At 57.3% G+C, this 18,735-nt stretch overlaps 1 protein-coding gene and 2 long non-coding RNA genes across 5 annotated transcripts; 1 reads left to right on the top strand and 2 right to left on the bottom strand.

The window, feature by feature from the left end:
- Window positions 1–403: 403 nt before the first annotated feature.
- Window positions 404–5,429, bottom strand: BHLHE40 (basic helix-loop-helix family member e40). The gene is made up of 5 exons (XM_084530634.1): window positions 5,135–5,429; window positions 4,924–4,993; window positions 4,644–4,751; window positions 3,871–3,994; window positions 404–2,945 (listed from the first exon to the last, which is right to left on the bottom strand). Exons 1-5 carry the CDS (start codon window positions 5,212–5,214, stop codon window positions 2,086–2,088), a joined length of 1,242 nt encoding a protein of 413 aa, XP_084386760.1. The 5' UTR covers window positions 5,215–5,429; the 3' UTR covers window positions 404–2,085.
- On the top strand, window positions 3,815–15,716 carry LOC311441953. Its single transcript, XR_014696349.1, has 2 exons — window positions 3,815–3,953; window positions 14,166–15,716. It is a non-coding gene; the product is annotated as an uncharacterized lncRNA (long non-coding RNA).
- Window positions 8,748–18,449, bottom strand: LOC311441952. Of its 3 annotated transcripts, none has more exons than XR_014696346.1 (5): window positions 16,731–18,449; window positions 12,961–13,113; window positions 12,517–12,725; window positions 11,229–11,376; window positions 8,748–9,332 (listed from the first exon to the last, which is right to left on the bottom strand). It is a non-coding gene; the product is annotated as an uncharacterized lncRNA (long non-coding RNA). The 3 variants fall into 3 exon arrangements; XR_014696347.1 differs by having other exon boundaries at window positions 8,758–9,936; XR_014696348.1 differs by lacking the exon at window positions 8,748–9,332 and having other exon boundaries at window positions 11,163–11,376.
- Between the last annotated feature and the right edge of the window lie 286 nt (window positions 18,450–18,735).

Below are 18,735 nucleotides of genomic sequence, written 5' to 3' on the forward strand. Positions count from 1 at the left end.
CACCCCACGAACCTGCCCCAAAGGGCTCCGAGACGTGGCGATGGGGCACGGGAGGCAGGAGAGGGGAGCAGCGCCAGGGCTGGGGAGCGGAAGCAATTTTGGGCAGCAGCTTGGCAGCTTGCTTTCTCCCGTACCTGTAGAAACCAACGGGGGGAAGGTGCCAAGGCGGCCGGGCTCACCTGGCCCAGGACTGGAAGCAGTAAGGGAGGCGATCCCTGATGGTGCTGACGGAGTTCAGGGACTGAATATCCCCGGTGACACAGGCACCCGCTGCCAAGGACCGGCCCGAGGAGCACGGGGAGCCCGGGTCCCCTGTGGGACCCCGTCCTGCTGCCAGTCATTACTGGATCGAGCCCTGCAAAATGACCCGGATCAAATATTTAAAAGCACAGGAGGCCAACCCTTATCTTCCACAGGAAAAGAATTATTTTATTAAGTATTTTTAAACAACTACTTAACATTTACTCGAGATAAAAATATGTACAATATCCCACCTTGAAGAAGGCTCCAAAATATAAACACTGTACCTCTCCCTAGAGAAAAACAAAAAACTCTTCTCTTCAAAAAAAAAAAAAAAAGACAACCCAGAAACAAGAATACATTCATATTTCTCACTTCTTTTATGCTCAAGTAGTTATACAAATAATAGACATCTGAAACGTTTTACCTTTTAATATATTTATATAATATATATATATTTATAACAGGATTTTACAAATAAAGGCAACAACTGTATACCAAAAAAAAAAAAAAGAACAAAAAAAAACAACAACAAAATAAACGTTAGAACACAACCTGCAATCAAGCATAGTGCATCTCAACAGCTGGTGCAATGGGAGGATGAAATGAAAATCCATACAACAGTTGTTCCGGATACCAGTTCTCAAAACCAGTAAGGAAAAAAAAAAAAAAAGTAAAAAAAAAAAAAAAAAGTAGAGCACTGCACTCTGCAGTGAAGTTTGTTTGTTTTTTAATAAAAAAAAGCCGAACTGGACACGATGTTTGCCTGCGGTGAAAGACCCCTGCAGCTCTAGGATTGAAGGGGACAAGTGTCACAGCCCGAACCCTCTGTTTAATGCGGAAATGTGGGCCGGGGTTTGCCAAGGAGGCTGAGGAACGTGGATGCTCAGGCCCCGCCGGGTTCGGCTCCTTCGCAAACCCCAGCCCTTCGCTTCTCAAAGGCACTGGCGGGGCAGGGCCGGCGGGCAGCACCGACCCCTGCACCCCGCTCCCGACCTGCCCCGCTGCGCCCCTGACCCCAAAGGCCGGCCACGGGGGCAGGCCAGCAGCGGGAGAGGCCCCGAGTCAGGTGCAGCAAGCAAAGCGATCCTTGGGATATTTTCTCCCCTGCCCGGCCCAAACTAGCAGCTCAAGTTACAGGAAGGGGCGCGTGTTAATTTATTTTTTTTTAGATGTACGCCATGTAAAGCTTCCAAGCAGCATCTACCTTTTATTTATTAAAAATATATATATATATATATATATAATCAGCAAAGGTGTGGAGAGAAACCCGTCTTAAATCTACCTGAACCACTGACTGTGCACAACCCGCCAGCGACCGCCGCGCTGCTCCTCCGGCACGTGCAGGGACCGAGCCCCAGCACCGGCACCGAGCGCGCCGCCAGCCGGGCACCGCCACGGCCCGGGCTCCTGCGGGGCCGCTGCGCTAAAAGCCCTTGCGAGAAGTACCATGGTTTGAGAGCCACAGACCCCAAAACCTAGATCTGCCGAATGGAATTGTTTTGTTTTTTTTTTTTTCACAGCTTTGAAACGTCATCGCAGCTGACAGAGTCAGCTGTTGTTCTGCGGGTGCGGAGAGGGAAGAAGTTAAGGGGTAAAGCATAAAACCCTTTTGTTTTTTTTTTTTCTTTCTGTCCTTTTGGAAGTCGTTCTGAATAGCTAACCTGGGTGCATCCTTCATCCTTCTCCAAGCTACCTGACAAGTCAGAGAAAAGGGGATTTAGCTTCCTACGCGCGGTGAACCTTATCCCCACACCTCAGTCCAGCCAATGTACAAAAGTGAAACAGTCTCAAACTAAAAACAAAAAGAAACCAACAACAGAAAAATGAAAGGTCACGCTGCGCTCAGTCTTTGGTTTCCAAGTTCAACGGAGGAATCTGCTTCAAAGCTTGAAGCAGGGCCGAGGAGTCGATGGGGGAATGGGCTGGTACCGGGGAAGGGAGTCTCTGGGGCATCAGCAGAGGGGGGGAGATTTTGTCGGGGTTCATGAACCCCGTGAGCGCTGCGGCGGAGGCCGGGAGGCTGGGGTACAGGACGGGGACGGAGGCTGGGTACCAGCACTTCTCCAGCATCGGCAGGTAGGCCGTTGCGGACGGCGGGATCAAATAAAAAGGCAGGCACAATGGGGGCTGGTGAGCGTGGGGGCCCAGGAAGCCGTTCGAGGAGCCCATCATGTCACTGCCAAAAGGCCCTTCGTCTTCAGGCGTCTCCAGCCTGCTCCTTTTGGCCGGCGGGTCCTCAGTCTCTTGCTTAATAGAGCTTATTCTCTCCTGGACAGTGTATTTCAGATCGGTATCCTTTTTAAAATACTGCTGTTCGGATTTGGAGTCACTTTTCTCCAGCTCGCCCCCGTACCCGCTGTCTGTGTCTGTGTCGCTGCCGCTCTGCTCCCCGCTGGAGTGCGCAAATGTCCTCTGGATCACGGGCACGCAGTTCTTCCCGTGCCCCTCGGCCGCTTTGCTCAAGGAGACGGGTTTCTCTTTCAAGTCCACCATTTTAGGAGGGATGTCTGCGGCCTTTCGGCCGGCTCCGCCCTGGAGCACCTCGGCGGCCATGCGGTGCAGATGGCTGACCAGCTGCGACGACTTCAGCTCCTTGCCGTTCTCGTGCTTTGCCAGGTATTGCAGCATTTCCTTGGCACACATCTGGAAGCCGGATCGAAACATTTCCTGGCTGGAATCAAGGTTTCTTGATGACAGGTCACCTGAGGAAACATTAACAAGAGAGAAATTAAAAATTAACAGCGTGCTTAAATAGTTCCATTACCAGCTCCAAGGCGCACCGGGGGCGATGCCAAACTTTGGGTGCCGCACAGGGAGCGAGGCAGACGTGACGGCCAGCCTGAATCCTGCATTCATTTCTGCACAAGAAGCCGGTTTACCGCTTCTACCTCCCTCTGCCCACTTTCACATACGCACTTCCAATTCTGCGCTGCCTGCATGAGCCCTGGGAACCGGCAGGGGGGAGGCAGCGGCCGCACGGCACCCGCTGTGCGGGCAGGAAAGCTCCGGAGCCGCGGCCCCGGGCGAACCCGCTCCAGGGGCTGTGCTCAAAGCTCTGCTGCACTCCCCGAGGCTGGCAGAGCCGGGGAAGGCTCCTCAGAAAAGCTAAATTTTACTTATCAGATTCACGTGAGCGCCACATGTGAAAACAGAAGGAGGAAGTACAGCTCAAGCACGATAAGCTGCCACACCGGGTCCCCCCTTCGCCTGCAGAGCACAGGCAGCGAGCTGACAGAGACCTGCAAAGGTGCCTATAGAGCAGGTCTCTGTGCATTTTGAAAGCAAAGAAACGCAACTGGACTCGATCCAAAGCTCTTGAACATGAATGTAAAGATCTGAATGGCTTTGGAGAGAACCTCACAGCAAACCCCAGCTTTAAATAAAACTACTTAAAACCCACTTTAATTTTAAAACAACTGCACAGTGCACTTGAGACTGACCACACTGAGAAAAGCATCTATTTTTTTTTTTTTTTGCGCAAGCTCACAAGCAAAGAGAGAGAAAATGAAGGCGATTACAAGAAGTGGGTCCTGCCTCCTCCCTTCTCAGGAGCGAGGTGCCACCACTGCCTCCCAGAGACCCGGCAGAAAGTCACCGAGCGCGCACCGGCACGGTGTGACTACTCACCCGCTTGTAAACCGTTCTGTAAAGCAATTATTTTCTGCTGCTGCTGCTCAATCAGGTTGGTCAGCGCTTTCACATGCTTCAAGGTAAGCTCGAGAACCACAGCCTTCTCCAGGTGACCCAGGGTCTGCAAGCAAAGGGACAGGTTGGCACCCGCTGCCGCTCGGCTGCGCACCCAGGGCCTGATGGGGCTGCCAGCGTGTCCGGGGCGGCGGGGCAAGGACGGGGTGACAGGGGAGCAGGGGACAGGGTGGAGGGGAAGAAAAGGGCAATGGGTGGTGTGGGACAGGGCAGTGGGCGGCTGGGGATGGGGTGGAGGGCAGCAGAGGAAGGGGAGGTGGGCAGCAGGGGATGGGGAGGTGGGCAGCAGGGGATGGGGTGATGCACTTTGGGGCAGAGGCTCGGGGGCAGCCCCGTGCCCGGGGGATCCCCGCTGCCCCCCGCAGCCCCGGGCACGCTCTCTGTGCTGGGCACCCTGTGGCAGGCAGCTGCGAGGCAGCCCGGGGCGGCTGTCAGTGCGCAGCACGGGGATTTTCGGAGCGCCTGGGGGGGCGCAGAGAAGCGAGTCCCTCTCCGTGCGCGGCACCCCCGGCACCGCCACCCCCCCGGGCCGGGGCTCTGCGGGGCTGTGGGGGGCTCCGGGTGCAAGAGCAGGGGCAGGAGCAGGAGCAGGAGCAGCCCCGGTCCGTGCGCCCCCGGGGTGGCGGTGCCGGGGTGCGCGGCGGGCAGGGGGGAGCTGGAGAAGGGGGGGGGGAGCGGGTCCCGGCGGCACCCACCGTGAGCTTGAGGTGCTCGGGCAGCAGGTCCTTGAGCTGGGCGATGCACTCGTTGATGCGGTCTCGCCGCTTCTTCTCGATGAGCCTGTGGGGCAGCTTGTAGGTCTCCTGCGGGGAGCGGCGCCGGGTGAGCGCTCCGCACGGCCACCCCGCGGCGCCCGCCGGGCTCCGGGCTCCGGGGATCGGGGGGGGGCTTTGTGCGCGTCCCTCACCCCCTCCCCAGGTTCCCGAGAGCCGTCGGGACGGGGCTGGGGGCAGCCCGGGGTCCCCCGCTCCTTACCTTGGTGTCCTCGCTGCGCTTCAGCCCCCTCCTGGGCTTGTACACTTGGTACATGTGCGCGAAGTCCAGCCTGCACGGGCGAAACGAAAGCAGCCAGGTTACCCCCGGGGGCCGCGGCTGGGGGGTCGGGGAGGGGAGGGGGCTCCTCTCCTTCGCTCCTCTCCTCTCCTTCTCCTCCTCCTCCTCCTCCCCCCGAGCCCGCAGCCCTTACCCCGGCACGTCGCCGCTCTCCAGGGCGGGCAGCTTGCCCAGGCAGGCGGGCGGGGGCTGCGCGCTGGGGATGCGCTCCATCCTGCGCGGTGCGGAGCCGAGCCCGGGGTAAAGGGGAGGGAGGGGTGGGGGGGAGAGGGGGGGGCGAGGAAAAGAGCTTCGGGCAGAGCAGAGCTCAGGCCGGGCTGCTCATGCCGTGTCCGCGCCGGCTGAGGAGCTCCGGGAGGCGGCGGCCCGGGTTAAATGCGGGCGAGTGGGTGGACGGCGGCGACGTGCGCTACCCTGTGACTCCCGGCACGTCTGGCGGCCGCCGGGGCGGGCGCGCCGGGCCGCCCCCCCCCCCCCTCCCCGTCCTCTCCCCGTCCTCCCCCCGTCCCCATCACATGAGCCTCACGTGGAGGCAGAGCCGCCGCCGCCTCGCAACGTGCCGGGGGGGGCAGCAGGAGCCGCCCCCGGGGCGCACGGGCTCGGAGCCTGCGGCTCACGGCGGCCCCGACGGAGCGCACCGCGCCCCGGACGCCTCCGGTGCTGCCCCGCCGGCCCCGGGGGCACTGTGGAAAGGGGGGGGGGGGGGTGCCCACCGAGCATCCCCCCCCCCTCCCCGCACTCATCTCATTTCCCTCGGGGATTTGGGATTTTCCACCCCCCCGCCCTTCCTTTGGAGGCACCCCAAAAGGCGGAGGGGCGATGGGGACGCGCAGCCGCCGCGGGGGGCTCGGCTGGAGGGGGTCGGGGGGGGCTCGGGGGGCTTCCCCCAGCGTGGGGGGGGGTTCCCCTTCGGGGGGGGTCTCCCCTCCTGCACAGCATCCCCCGGCTGCTGGGTGCCAGCTGTTGCAAAAGCGCCGAGCGTGGCTGCGGTGGCGTGTACCTGCCAAAGCAAACCTCTCCTCCCGAAGGGCTACGGTCATTTTTCCCTGCCGAGCGCCGAGCAAGTGGAGGCAAGCTCATCAGATAAAAGGCGCAGGGAGCGAGATAAGGGAATGGCAGAACTTCAGCGGGCTGCCTCTCTTATCGCCCGGGTCCTGGGCTGCTCCACGTAGGGAGGAATCTGAGGTCAGCAGCTGTTACGTGAGAGCACCAAGAGGCTGGATACCGGAGCTGGAGGCAGCCCTTTCCAGGCTCACCGGCCTCGGAAGGTGCCTGTCGTTACCGGCAGGAATCCCAGGAGAAATTAGAGCCTTGCAGAAATCTGCTGGCTGTAAATGTGAGTTGTTTTTTTTTTAATAATAAAAAAAACCAACCACCTCCTAAACTCCTTCCAAGCTCCCAGCTGCAGCACGCGCAGCCAACGACGGAGCTCAGAGCCCAGAGGAGGCTGGGGGGTGCCCCAGGCAGCCCCAGCACTTTTGGGGATTTTGGTCCGAGCCTGCAGACCTGGCGCTGGCTCTGGGATCCCCAGGGGCTGCCGTGGTGCTGCACGCCCAGAGCAGCGCTGCCGCAGAGGAGGGGGCTCGCCTGCCCCCAAAAAAAGCGCAGAGGGGCAGGGTCACAGCCCCGGGCTGAGGGCGCACAGCGGGGCTGGTCGTGCGTACAGGCACTCGGCAAGCTCAGTGATAACCATCAGAAAGCTGGAGCTGCTGTGTCTGTCCCCTCCTGCAGCACAGGGGACGGTCACAATCAGAAATAATTGGGGGGGGGATCGGGTGCTTCATCCTCTTTCTGCCCCCAAGACCCCAGCTGCTGTTTGCCAAACAAACGGGGGACAAAATTGCGTGCAATTTATAATCTGTCCCATCGCTGACCCTCTGTCCGAGGCAGGAGAAATAATCAGAGCTCGCTGCAGCTGATTGCTGATGAAAAATGAGGCTTGGGGCCAACCTGCTCTGCATTTTAAGTTCAGACTCCCTGTACGTGGACAGCTTCATGCCCATGAATTGTCTGACTCCTGCACGCTCTTTCAGATATTTGGTACATTCCTGCAGTGGGTGGTGAGCTACAAATCAGGGTCAGAGGTAATCCCCAATTATTTAGCCCTTTTACTGTTCTCGTGCTCGCCAAACAATCCTCCATATCGGGATTTACTCATGACCTTAAGGGAAGTTGCCAAGGATTTAGGAGTCCCCCTAAAAAGAGGACCCGAGCGAAGCCATCGCATTCTTGGGCATCAAGTTAGATTGCCGAGCGTTGAATTACATTTTCCCGAGGATCAGCTTTCATAAGCTGGGGCTGATGCAATCATCAATTTGCCGTCTCGATTTTGTTTGCTGAATTATTTCGACGTGGAGGGCTCCTCCGCAGCGCGCGCGCGCGATTAGGGCAGCGGCGAAACGTTGAAAAAGGCTTTAATTTTCTAAAGCCACGAGGAGAGCAGCAGGCCTCCGGAGGCTTGTCTCGGAGGGGCTGAGTGTCACAGGATAGCAGCAGCTCGCGTCCCGCGGGGATTTGGAGTTATTTACAGACGCACGAAAAGGCAAGGGTTCGCAGCTTGCTCCCGAGGGCGTGCTGAAGGGATCGGGTTCCCGCGGCGGCACCTTCCCGGGGCGCTGCCTCCCGGCACGGCGATTTGGGGCGAAACGTTCCGAAAATCCCCGGCACCCGCGCCTGATGGGAGCCTATGTGGGCAGCGCCGGGAGTTAGCAGATGGGTTGTGGATTCGGGCTTACGATAAGGTTACTGAGGGTGGTTTTGTTTTAAAATGTCTCTTACTTAATATATCCGTGAAGGCCAGGCATGTGCCTGTGGCCTGTAATCAAATAGCCGGCTCTCCTTCCCTCTCATTTCCAGCAATCCCAGCTCAGGTTACTGGCACCGGAGGTTAGAGGACAGCCGTGGCTTGGGCTGGAAGCGAAGGGCAGGCGGGCGGGAGGCGCTGCGTGGCGGCTCTCCGCTGCCGGCACCCACCAGGCATCCCCAGCGCCCGCCTGGTTATTCCCAGGGCTCTGCAGGAGGAGAAGCGCGCCGGGAGCCACGCTGCCTGCGGGCAGCCCTCGTGCCCAGCCTGGCACGTCCCCAGCCACCAGCACGAGCAGGCAGGGGGGGCATCGGGGCACTGCCAGCCACGGGACACGGCCAACCCACGGGCTGAGCTGCAGGGCCCTGCTCCCAGCCCACGCAGTGCACGCCCTGGGGTCTGCAGCCCCCCGGGTGCTGCCCCTCCTGCTGCAGCCAGAGGGGCACTGCGTGACTTAGCAGTGCAGGATGTGAGGAAGAGTTTGTCATCCGCCAGGGCTCTGCCTTCTTCCTCTGGTAGCCTGCAGGTAGTTGCAAAAGCTTGACTTGATGGTGAAGCGCCGTGGTTTCAGCCTGGTGCGTGTCTGACTCACTGTCTCAGCAGCACAGCTGGCCGCACTGCCTCGTGCAATGAAAGGCATCGCCCGCGAGTTAGGAGTTGAGATTTTGTGTTTCGTGACATCGTTTCGGGCTACCACGGACCGCGTTTGGACAAAACGCTGGGAAAATCCGGCGAGGGCTGCTCTCCCCGTGGCGTCCTGGGCAAGTAAATGGCAGCGGGTGGCTGCTGGGCACGTGCGTGCTGCGGGCAGGACGCTGGCAGCGCTCAGCGAAACTTGCCTGCGGACTATTCAAATGAAAGCCGTTCTCCTCCGTGCGCGGAGACGCTTGCCAGCACCGAGTGCAGCAGTGGGAGGAATCCGTAGGTGGAAACTATTTGGAAGTGGCAAAATTTGCGGACATTACAATTCATAATAAGAGACTTTAGCCCACTTTGAGACTCTGTTTAATAAAACATCCCTGCCTCGCCGTGACAGCCTGCCCTGCCCCATGCTGTGAGCCAAGCCCAGGCAGCCAGGGCGCTCGCGCTGCTTACCCAGCTCCCCGCCGGCTGCCTGCCCCATCCCATCGCGTGAGAACGAGCCCTCGGCACGCTCCGCACACCCGCGCGCCTCCGCGGCACCGCCTGGCCCAGCAGCGGCACCGCCTCGAGCCCTGTCTGCAGCCACCACTGCAAGAGGGACTTTGGGGCTCGGCCACGCGCCCCTCTGCCCGGCAGGACTTTGGGGGACAGGGCAAGGCCACCGCATCCCCGGTCACCGGCCCCAAGGGTCGCTGCGGGGCACGGGGGGGACAGCTGCGGGTGCAGACGCCGTGGTGCCCGGGCGCTGCTTTTCCTCGCGGTGACACAGCCGTCTGGTGAGCGCTCTGCACAATGCTATCTGATCACGCTCGCAGCTCTGCCTAACATCAAACAGTGAGTCAGCGGCGGAGCCTCATCAGATGTCTCCGTGCCTCAGCTTTCATATCTGAAAAGCAGAAAGCACGGTGCTCTGCAGGTATGCAAAGCAAAGCGAGGCGCTTTCAGATCTCTGGCTTAGGAAACGCCACACCTTTCAACTGCAGCATTATTTATTTTTCACTGGCATCCACGCACCCCGGTAAGAATCAATACCGCGGGAGCTCGGCGTCTGGGTAGATTTTGTTCTGTCTGTGGGATGTGGGGAACAGCAGCTGCAGGGCCACGATGCATTTCCTCTGAGTCAGTCACATTAAAAGCGTTCCCAGCCTGCTAACTGGATTTAAAAGATTTCCCCCAAAAAACAATAAAAGATAAAAACCAAGCAGGCACAAGAAAGGGAGTGGGAGCATTGCAGAGCGTTGTCCTTCTGGTTCGTGTCAGGACACGGGTGGCTTAAACCTTGGCCCCACAGATGAGGTCTGTGCGATCCATGTGCTGCTGATGGCACAGAAGGCAACTCCTGGTCAGTCCAGGGGGACACAGCTCCAAGCACAAATGTCACAGCTGGCAGGCACAGAGAGAGGGTCCCAGCAGCTCGTGGCAGAAGTGAAGAGCGAGGGTGGCACACATGGACATGGCCCAGCTTGGCAGGGACGCTGCCAGCCCCCTTGCTGGGGATAAAGGCGAGCGAGCCCAGATGCAGCGGGTGGGCTCGCTGAGCCCAGCCTGCACACCGCAGGGCAGTAGCATCACACCCAGGGCACCTGCTCGGCAGCACGGTGCACGTGGCTCCTCCATTGGGAGAGGGAAAAGGACCACAAGAATCCGAGCACACTGGTTGTCAGTGAGCATTTGACCCTTTTGATTATATTAAATTCTTGTGCAAAGGAAACGCAGGAGGTAAAGGTAGCGCAGGTGCCCAGCAGCAGCACCTGGACACACCGTGCACAGGAGGTTTGGGGCCGTGCGGCCTTACAGCACTTGGATGGGAACGTGGCTGAGCTCTGGGACGGCCTGGATCGGCCGTGGCAGAGCACAACCAGTCACTCTCTAACTGAGAAGCCCAAACTCTGAGCGCAGACCTGCCTCCTCCCCACCTGCCACCCCGATCCCCTGCGTATCGCAAGCCAGACGCGGGCCGGGCATTCCTCCTGCTGCAAGTGCAGCCGGAATAAGCACGAACAGGAATTAAGCAAAATAGGAAATATTCACGGTGGATTTGTGCCGAATCAAGATTACACACACTCTTGCTTTCCTCCAGCCCAACCCAGGACCACCCCACACCACAGAAGCCTCCTGTAGCCGGCCTGGGGCTGGAGCAGGGCGAAGCACCCTGAACGCATGGCGAGAGGAGAAGCAGCTGACAGGAATGTGTCTCGGGGTGCCCTTCCCTCTGTATCAGAAGCGATCTGGCTGAGAAGCACTGGAGCAAACCACAACTGAGGGTGTTGCTGTCTTCCCCAAATACTTTCTCTAATGAGGTTTTTAACTAGTTTTGCCCCGCCTACACGGGCAGCCAGAGCACTTTCATCTCCAGGTGAAGAGGAACCGAGGTGGGACCCTGCTGTCTGCTGGGAGGATCGCTGCCACCTCCCAGACGGGGCGGTGAGGTTTGCAGGCGAAACCCACACAATGGCAGGGAAGTGCTGGCTCTCTCCCTCCTCATCCCCCTCGGAGATGCCTGCTGCTTGTGGCGCAAACATCAACCACAGGCAGCGGCGTTTGAAGTGCAAAGAGAGCCCCAGTGCAGGAGAGAGGCAGTTTCCCTGCACCTCCCAGCTGATGAGAGCCGAGCACCAGCGAGCAGATAGCCACGGTCCGAAGGAGGGTCACGAGCAGGCTGCAGGGCTCCGTTTGTTATAACCCATACCCAGGGTGCTCCGAGCAACCACACACCTTATTCTTAGGTATTCTTATTCTCCCCTCTCCCCGTTGCTGCCAAGTGCTCCCCACCTGCACACACCTGGAGCCGAGCAGGGGCTTGCTGTGATCCTGGCCAGGTTCCTCTCCCAGTGGAGCTGGGGCACGGGGCTGGCCTGGCACAGCCACGCGGTGGGGCTTGGCATGGGACAAACAGCCCATGGGTCAGGCAACGCTCTGAGCGGTTTTTTCTAAGGGAAGAAAGAATAATTTCATCATTAAAAAAAAAAATAAATCACAGGGGATACATCCCGGTAATGTGGGGAAACAGAAATGGCCACACAAGAAAATTATGACTGTCCCTTCTGATTTTATGAACTGCATGACTACAGAATGAAAACCAAGTCCCTGCCCTGAGGAGCTGAGCGCATCTGCAGCTGCTACCCAGATGTCACTGCCCGGACCCTCGGCAAATGTTCCAGGGGAAAACCCTGTCTGACTCTCACGTCAGCCAAGACAGAGAGGTTTCGCTTTATAAACCTTGACCAGAGAGACATTAGGTGCCTTTGATCTCCAGATATAAAGATGATCTTTTGATTTAAGATTATGAAAATGAAGAACCATCTGCTACGAAGCAGCTACGGACCCACGTTTTATTGAGGCCAGATGGTGTCCAGGGTTCCTACGTATGAATTCAATTAGCTGCCTGTGCCTGCGTCAGTAATTCTGGATCCACCCAGTCATGTTTTTGGAACAAATATTATAATATTCCCATGGATCCTCCAGACAGTGGGAGGTGTTTCCTTCACTGTGAAGGTTTTGGGAAGCGATGACTTTGTCTCATTTTCTCTCGCCCTGCTCTGCATTCCTGTTTCCCAGCTTTTCAAGGTTTTTGAGTTTTCCCCGGAATCCCTGAGCCAGCCGCATTGTTGGCTGAAGCCACCAGACCCCGGCTCACCCACAGGTCCCACAGCACTGCATTCTCCTTCGCAGTTACAGAGGGGAAGCCCACAGCTCTGTGTGCAGCTGCAGGAGCAAGAGGGATTTTGGGCTGGGCTTGCAGCATTTCTGAGAAGGCAGCCCCTTCCCAGCCTCACCAGGCCCCCTCAAGCCCTTTTTTTCCAGTGCTTATCCCAGGTTTGCCTGTTCTCAGCTCTTCTGGCACTGACTCACAGCTGTGGCAAAGCAGATTTGGGAGATGCAGCCCTGGGAATGGGATGCAGGGGGTGGAAATCAGCAGTTGCCTGACTGGCAGACAGGCGGTTCTCCTGCTGCAGGAAGGCAGATTCTGCAGGATGCAGGCACCGAGCTGCTGGGAGCCTTCAGACCCAGCAACGTGGAAGCCCCTTTTCTCTACAGGTGTGGCTCAGCACCCCGAGTTGTGCTCTGACCTGCTTCTCTGCAGGGTTTGGAGCAGGAGAGGTCCATCAGGGGCTGGGCTGAGCTGTGTTCGCAGGCTGAAGGGCCCCGCATGCAGAGCACGCCTCTCCTCTGCCTCCTGCAGACTTGCCTGCACCAGAGAGAGCCGCAAAAAGCACTCCTGAGCAGGGAGCATCCCTGGCAGAGGGATGGAGTTTGTTGTTTCCTTCCTGAACTGTTTCTGCTGGGGAGAGGGGGACCAAGATAAATCACTTCTATCTTTAGGCATAAAGTGCCTGAGACCCACCATGGGCTGCGCACAGCCTAGGTACAGAACATCTGCACCAGACGATGCTTTAACCCCAGCCTGCCCTGCAGTACAGCACTACCTCTCCAAGCTGCCCCCATCCCTCTCTCCAGGGGCATCCCGCCCACAGCCTGGGTTTGTTTCACAGAGGGCTTCGTGTCAGCGGTACCTGCTTACTTTCCTTCAGTCTCATGTGGCTGCAGGGACTTGTTACTTCCCCGTTCCTGTCAGCATCCTGCCAAAGCCCTTGCTGGAGGCTCCCCATCCCGCTGCCATCCTCGCTGTGCTCTGCCCCTCGCCCTGCACCGCCATCCTCACAGACCTGTTACCCAATTAGCAGGTCATGGGCGTGATAATGCACAGCTGCACTGCAGATTTCCAATGATTTATCTTTTTTAAAATAAAATATAACCCCTTTGCCAGATCAGCTTTATGAAGGAGACCTCTGAGCAGCAGCTGTGAGGAAGGAGCAGCGGAGTGGAAGGATAGGAAAATGGAGCAGTTCTCATTAGGGCGCGAAGCGCGCGATAATTACTTGAAGAAGGGTAGGGGATGACAGGGCTCATTGCCTCCTCCATCCCACAGCGACTACAAGCTTGCTCGTGTGTGCATCTGCTACGGGCTGGGAATATTTTAGGGCTGTGTTGAAGCAAACATGAGAAGCAAGAGCTCCTGCCTTCACAGGAACCCTCGGGAGCACGCAGCTGATCCAACGTGCCGCTTTCTGGTTTTCCTCCCCTTGGTGAGGAGCTGCTTGGGAAAGCAGTTCCTGCTAGAAAACAGGATTTGGGGCAGATAATTCCAATCTGACACCCATCAGCATGGATTAGTCAACATTGTGCTGTAGCCACCGCTCCAGCCTTTCTGGGCAAAGCTAACATAAGCATCCTCATGACGCTACTCGCTGGTGTCCCAGCTTTGTGTCCTCACACCTTGTCATCTTCAAGGGGGCAGCTTGAGCCCCTCTCTCCTGCTGGCACATCCCCTAGGTCCCCTCTCGCAGCCTGTGCTGGCCCCGCAGGCGGCAGATTTGGGGCTCCCGACCCTCGGTGCGGAGCCTCCCACGGGTGCTAAACGCAGCCCCCGCCCCGGCGCCATCGCACCCACCAACCTCGCCGCTCCAGGCTGTTCTGAGGAAGGTGAAGAGTTGGCTGGTGGAAGCCAAAGTTGTGACTAATATCTTTCGGGGAAAGTACTTTATGTCAAAACAAGTGAATAGCAAAGCGGAGGCATGCGGTGGGGAGATGTGTGGAGGTAGGGAGGGGCTTTTTTGTGCCAAATTTCCCTTTTCCCTAAAAGGGACAGCCCAAGCTGCCTTATTTCTTAACACACAATGAGACACAGAAGGAAAACTTCCTTCTTCGCTTCTTTTAGGCCCTGGCGTTTCTAGAAAGCTGCTGAATCACCCCCTGGTGATGCACCCTGACGGCCGCGAGGCCCTCGCCCATGGGCGCAGCAGGACGCCACCAGCGACCTTCCACAGCCAGCGGCGAGCACCACGGGGCCTTGAGCAACCCCTGCCGTCCTCAGCACTGCCCTCTGCACTGAGGGGCTACGGGCCACAGCCTTCCCGAGCCTCTCCTGGCAAGCACAAGCCCAGACAGAAGCGTGGAAGAAAACCTGGCTGCGTCCAGGCCCGGGGGCAATGCTCAGTCCTCACGAGCTGCAGCCTTATGTGGAAACAGCTGGGCTCCGGGACTCCCTGCATGAAATAAAAACAACTTTTTTTTTTTTTTTAAGTCATGCAGAGCAGGCAAAGGACTCAGCCCTCATAACTATTTTGCTTCCAGAAGATATTCAAGCCCTATGGAGCCACATATATTTGCGTATTAACTATGTCGCTGTAATAGCAGAGCCTCCTTCCTCTCTCTCAGGCGGAGATGTGGTATGTAAAATGGCAGTGCCTTTTATAGCCCTGTGCCCACAAAGGCTCAGCTGCAGAAGTCATTTCCTATTTACATCAAGAAAAAAAACCAACAGTTCAGCAGAGATAGCTGCAAATCCAGGCAGCAAGGTGCTTTCTGCAGGTGTGGGTGGGTGATTCACCCCCGCCAGCAGCCCGGGGCCCGGCTCCATCCAGCACCGCAGCCCACAGCTTATCTTCATCCTCCCGCTCCCGGTGCTTCCCCAGCTCCACGCAGTTCCAAGCACACCCAAACAAAGTCCCGAACCAACCCTGTCTGGCCTCACCCTCTTTCTCAGAAGAGGGCTTGGATCTTCTCCAGGCCCTTCTCTCTCTTCCTCCCGGGGGAAGTCCTCCTTGGAAGCACCCCTCGGAGACCTTCGCCCAGGCGGCCAGGCCTCTCCTGCTTTTCCTGACACCCAGCCCACACAGCAGCACCCCCTGGTTCTCATGAAGGACCAGATGTCCCCTCCTGAGCCCTTCCAGGATGAAGCCCAGGTCCCTGAAGCTCTGCCTCATCTCCTGCCCTGGGGCTCCCTCTGCCCCGTTCTCCACCACCCTACCATTTGTGCCTGGACATTTGCCCTTCAAAGCCTGCCATCAGGTGAGCTCTGCAGTGCTCAGAGGGCCCAAGGGCTGAGCTGTGACATACTGCAGCCCTTTGGCAATGTACTAGGTACCCCAAAACTTCCCAAGGTCACCTTACAGCTCGGCCAGGGCAGGTGGGGGCACCCTGCAGGGCTAGGAGGCCCAAGTCAGACCTCAGCCATAACATGGACAATGACCCAGGCCAGCAGCTTTGGCTCAGACCTCACTCCAAGACACCATTAAACCTCCCCAAATCCCTCTTCGTACCACCATGGGGGCACAGCTGTGCTACCCCTTCCCTCGTCTCCTCACACAGGGTCTTTGCACTTCCCAAGGAGGTGCTGGGACATTGCTCCTCTCCCCGGTCTCACTGAGACGAGGGCAACTGGGAGCAGCACACAAAAGGAAAAACAAATAAAATAATGGCACAAACAGCTGGCTGAAGCCCTTCGATTTTGGCCACTCTTTAAAAACACTACACTGGTTTTGACAGGCATCCCAGGGGAGCGCTTGCAGGGCTCCCAGCCAGCAGTGAGGAGCTGCCGGGGTGGCTCAGCCCCAGTTTCACTGGAAACCACAGTGCCAGGACAGCCCGATGCTGGGGCCCCACAGATTTCCATCCTGCAGATGCAAATTCACTGCAAAAGGCACCTCCCGAAGACAGGTTTTTGAAATAAATTACATTAATGTCAGCTAACCAGAGCCAGGGCTTGCTGCAGATGATCTGCACAGATAGGTGCAGGGAAGATCTGCGGCAGGCTACCTCGGGAACAACCCACCTTAGCAGAGATCGCTCCATTAATCATTTTGGCTGCCGCCCAGCATTGCCAAAATTAGAGAGGTTTGGGGCTGGCTCCTCAATCTGAGCAGATATGTCACGTTGTGACTAGATACCGTGCTGAAATTCAGCTGCCGGAATTACGGAGGTGGCAGACCTTTATTTAGCCCCGTCTTCCGTCGTGCAGCCACCTCCAGCCTGCCAGCGAGGCCCCGCGAGGAGTGTGTCAGCACACCGAGCAGCGGCACCGCCGCAGCTGGCAGCCCTGACCTCCTCCACGCCACTCGTGTGCTTCAGAGGCAGAGCTGTTTTCAGCTGAGAGTCACTTCCTCAGAAACTCAGTGGGAGATCTGTAGTTTTCGGTTTGCCGTGAGCTTTTAAAACATGGATGTTGCCTCCCTGCTTGCAAGGAAAGCTCTGAGAGCTGTCTCCACCAGAAAGCAGCTCCAAAACTCATCATGCTTGGTGCTGCAGGGGTGCCCTGACCTCTCCAGGGACACGCCTTGCCATCTTTTTTTTTCTCCCCGAGCAGCACTGAGGAGCCCAGCTCGGTGCAGCACCAGTGCCACCACACCCGCAACCACACCACACCCCTACAGAGCCAACTTTCCAGAAAAATAAAAGAAAAATCAACTCTTTTGGCATCTCATTCACACAGCTCAAACGTTACCGACTCGGGGTGGAAATTCCCTGGCAGGAGCTCCTATTTCCATTCTGCGTGTTCCTGAGAAAAGCGGTGAAGAAACTTTCAGGAGACAAGCTGTGGTGTGCTGGGGCTGCAGGCTCACCCAGGCCTCGCTCGTGCTCTTTAAGCACAACCCAGCCTGTGTTAAATTAGGGATAACGAAGGCACTCAGAGGGGTCTGTGCTGCTTAGCTGAGGGTAACAGCGTTCCCCCACCACCTGAATGGTGGTGATGCTGCCACCCTGTCCTGCCAAGGGGGCACACGGACACAGGAGGCTGCAGCTGAGGTGGGAGCATGGCCACGTCACCAACGGGACATTCACCATCCCGATCCCCCACCACCGCAGCCCCAGCTGATTTCTTTGCGATTGCAAGGCGTGGAAAACCCCGGGGCCTGACGCAGGCCACGCAGCGAGCGCAGCTGCAGGGCCGGTGACTCAGAGCAGGGGACGTGGCAGGGCGGTGGGGATGGGATGGGGGATTGGGATGGGGAGGTGAGCAGTGGGGCCGGCACACGGAGCTCCCCCCAAGCTCACCTTCATGCAGACCCCAAAGCTGAACTCTTCTTCGTGCCTTGCTCACGAGGGCGTGCGGCGTGGGCACGTATACGTACGTCTGCCTGGATGCCCCTTCCCCTGGCATTCAAACAAGGCTTTGCTTTACTTTACTGCGGGTGCTATCGCTCGCTTGTCATATTTTATCTCTGGGGACAGTTTCTCCATCCCAATCTGCCAGGGAAGTGCTCTGGGACTTTTTAGAGGGAAAAATACCACGCAAGTTTAAAACTCTATCTCTCAGAGTCATTTAAATTACCTAGAAATAATGTGATCCCTCCAGTTCTGACAACTCAGCATGGTGCAGGATTTAATCTTTACCTGCCATTGGCCAAGCACATTCTTGCGCTCCACCAAGATGTCCTAGCAACTGCCCTGAAGTGAGCACAATGCCGCGATTTCTGCTGGGAGACTGATGATTGATTGATTTTCACTGCTTGGATAAAGAGAAGGAAAGAAGTGAAATGGTGAAACGAAGTGAAAACGCTGGTTGTGCTGCAAACACAGCTCCTCCAAAGCTGCATTACCGCTGTTTATCGCTACATCTGCCTCCCGCAGTCTGGATGGCAATGCCTTGTCAGTTAAAATTCAGATTGTGGCCCACAACACCCAAAAAAACCACAGCAGTACAAACCCTGCGCTGTTCCCTGCCTCCCTTCCCCAAGGCGAAGAATTAGAAACAGTGAAAACAAAATCATGGGACTGAAATAATAAGAATTAAAAAAATAATAATAATAATCACAAGACCCGTGGTTTGGAGCTGCGCGGGTTTCCCACGGGCGGCGCAGGGCGGGTGCCCAAAGCCCAGTGCGGGGCTGCCGCGGCAAAGGCAGGGCCACGGCATCGGGGCTGGCCCCAAAGCCCTCCGCAGGGCCAGGGCTGAAGGCTTTTGGCTGAGCTCCTTGTTGGCAAGGCTGGCGTTTCCCTAAACCTCCATGGCAGGAGCCCTTTCTTCCACCTGAAGCCCCACGGGGCCTTCTGAGCAGGAATTTCTCTCCTTTCTCTTTTTGCACCTCCTCAAATTTTACCCTGTTGTACACAGAGGAGCCAATTCAATCTACTATTTCTTTTTCCATAAGAAAACTTCTTTTTTTTTTTTCTTTTTTTTTTTTTCTTTTTTTTTTTTTCCCCATGAAATTTTCAAAATGCGTATGTTTGAGGATAAAAGCTCCTCTCTCTGTCTTCAGCTCAGGAGGGACTTCGACTCCCCACCTGCTGCTCTTGGACTGATGCGGGCGGGATGGCAAGCAAGCTGACTCCCATTTCCCGGGAGACTGCTCAGCCAGATTTAGGAAAAACTGAGCAGCCTCCTGTGCCAGGACCCATCGCAGCTGCTGGCGGGAAGGCGGGGATCTAGCTCCGGCTCTGGAAGGCTGCTACAGCTCATTGCCAAACGGCACAGCCGGAGAGCCGCGATCGGCAGCGTGTGGAAACAC

This window comes from Aythya ferina, assembly GCF_964211825.1.
Source record: "Aythya ferina genome assembly, chromosome: 10".
Classification (NCBI taxonomy): Eukaryota; Metazoa; Chordata; class Aves; order Anseriformes; family Anatidae; genus Aythya; species Aythya ferina.

What these genes read in the sequence shown, in the direction of transcription:
- BHLHE40 (XM_084530634.1), bottom strand. Translation starts at nt 5,214, where the DNA reads ATGGAGCGCATCCCCAGCGCGCAGCCCCCGCCCGCCTGCCTGGGCAAG. An exon ending in GAGAGCGGCGACGTGCCGGG is followed by an intron (nt 4,994 to 5,134) that starts GTAAGGGCTGCG and finishes TCGCCCGTGCAG; the next exon opens with GCTGGACTTCGCGCACATGT. An exon ending in ACAGAACGGTTTACAAGCGG is followed by an intron (nt 2,946 to 3,870) that starts GTGAGTAGTCAC and finishes ATGTTTCCTCAG; the next exon opens with GTGACCTGTCATCAAGAAAC.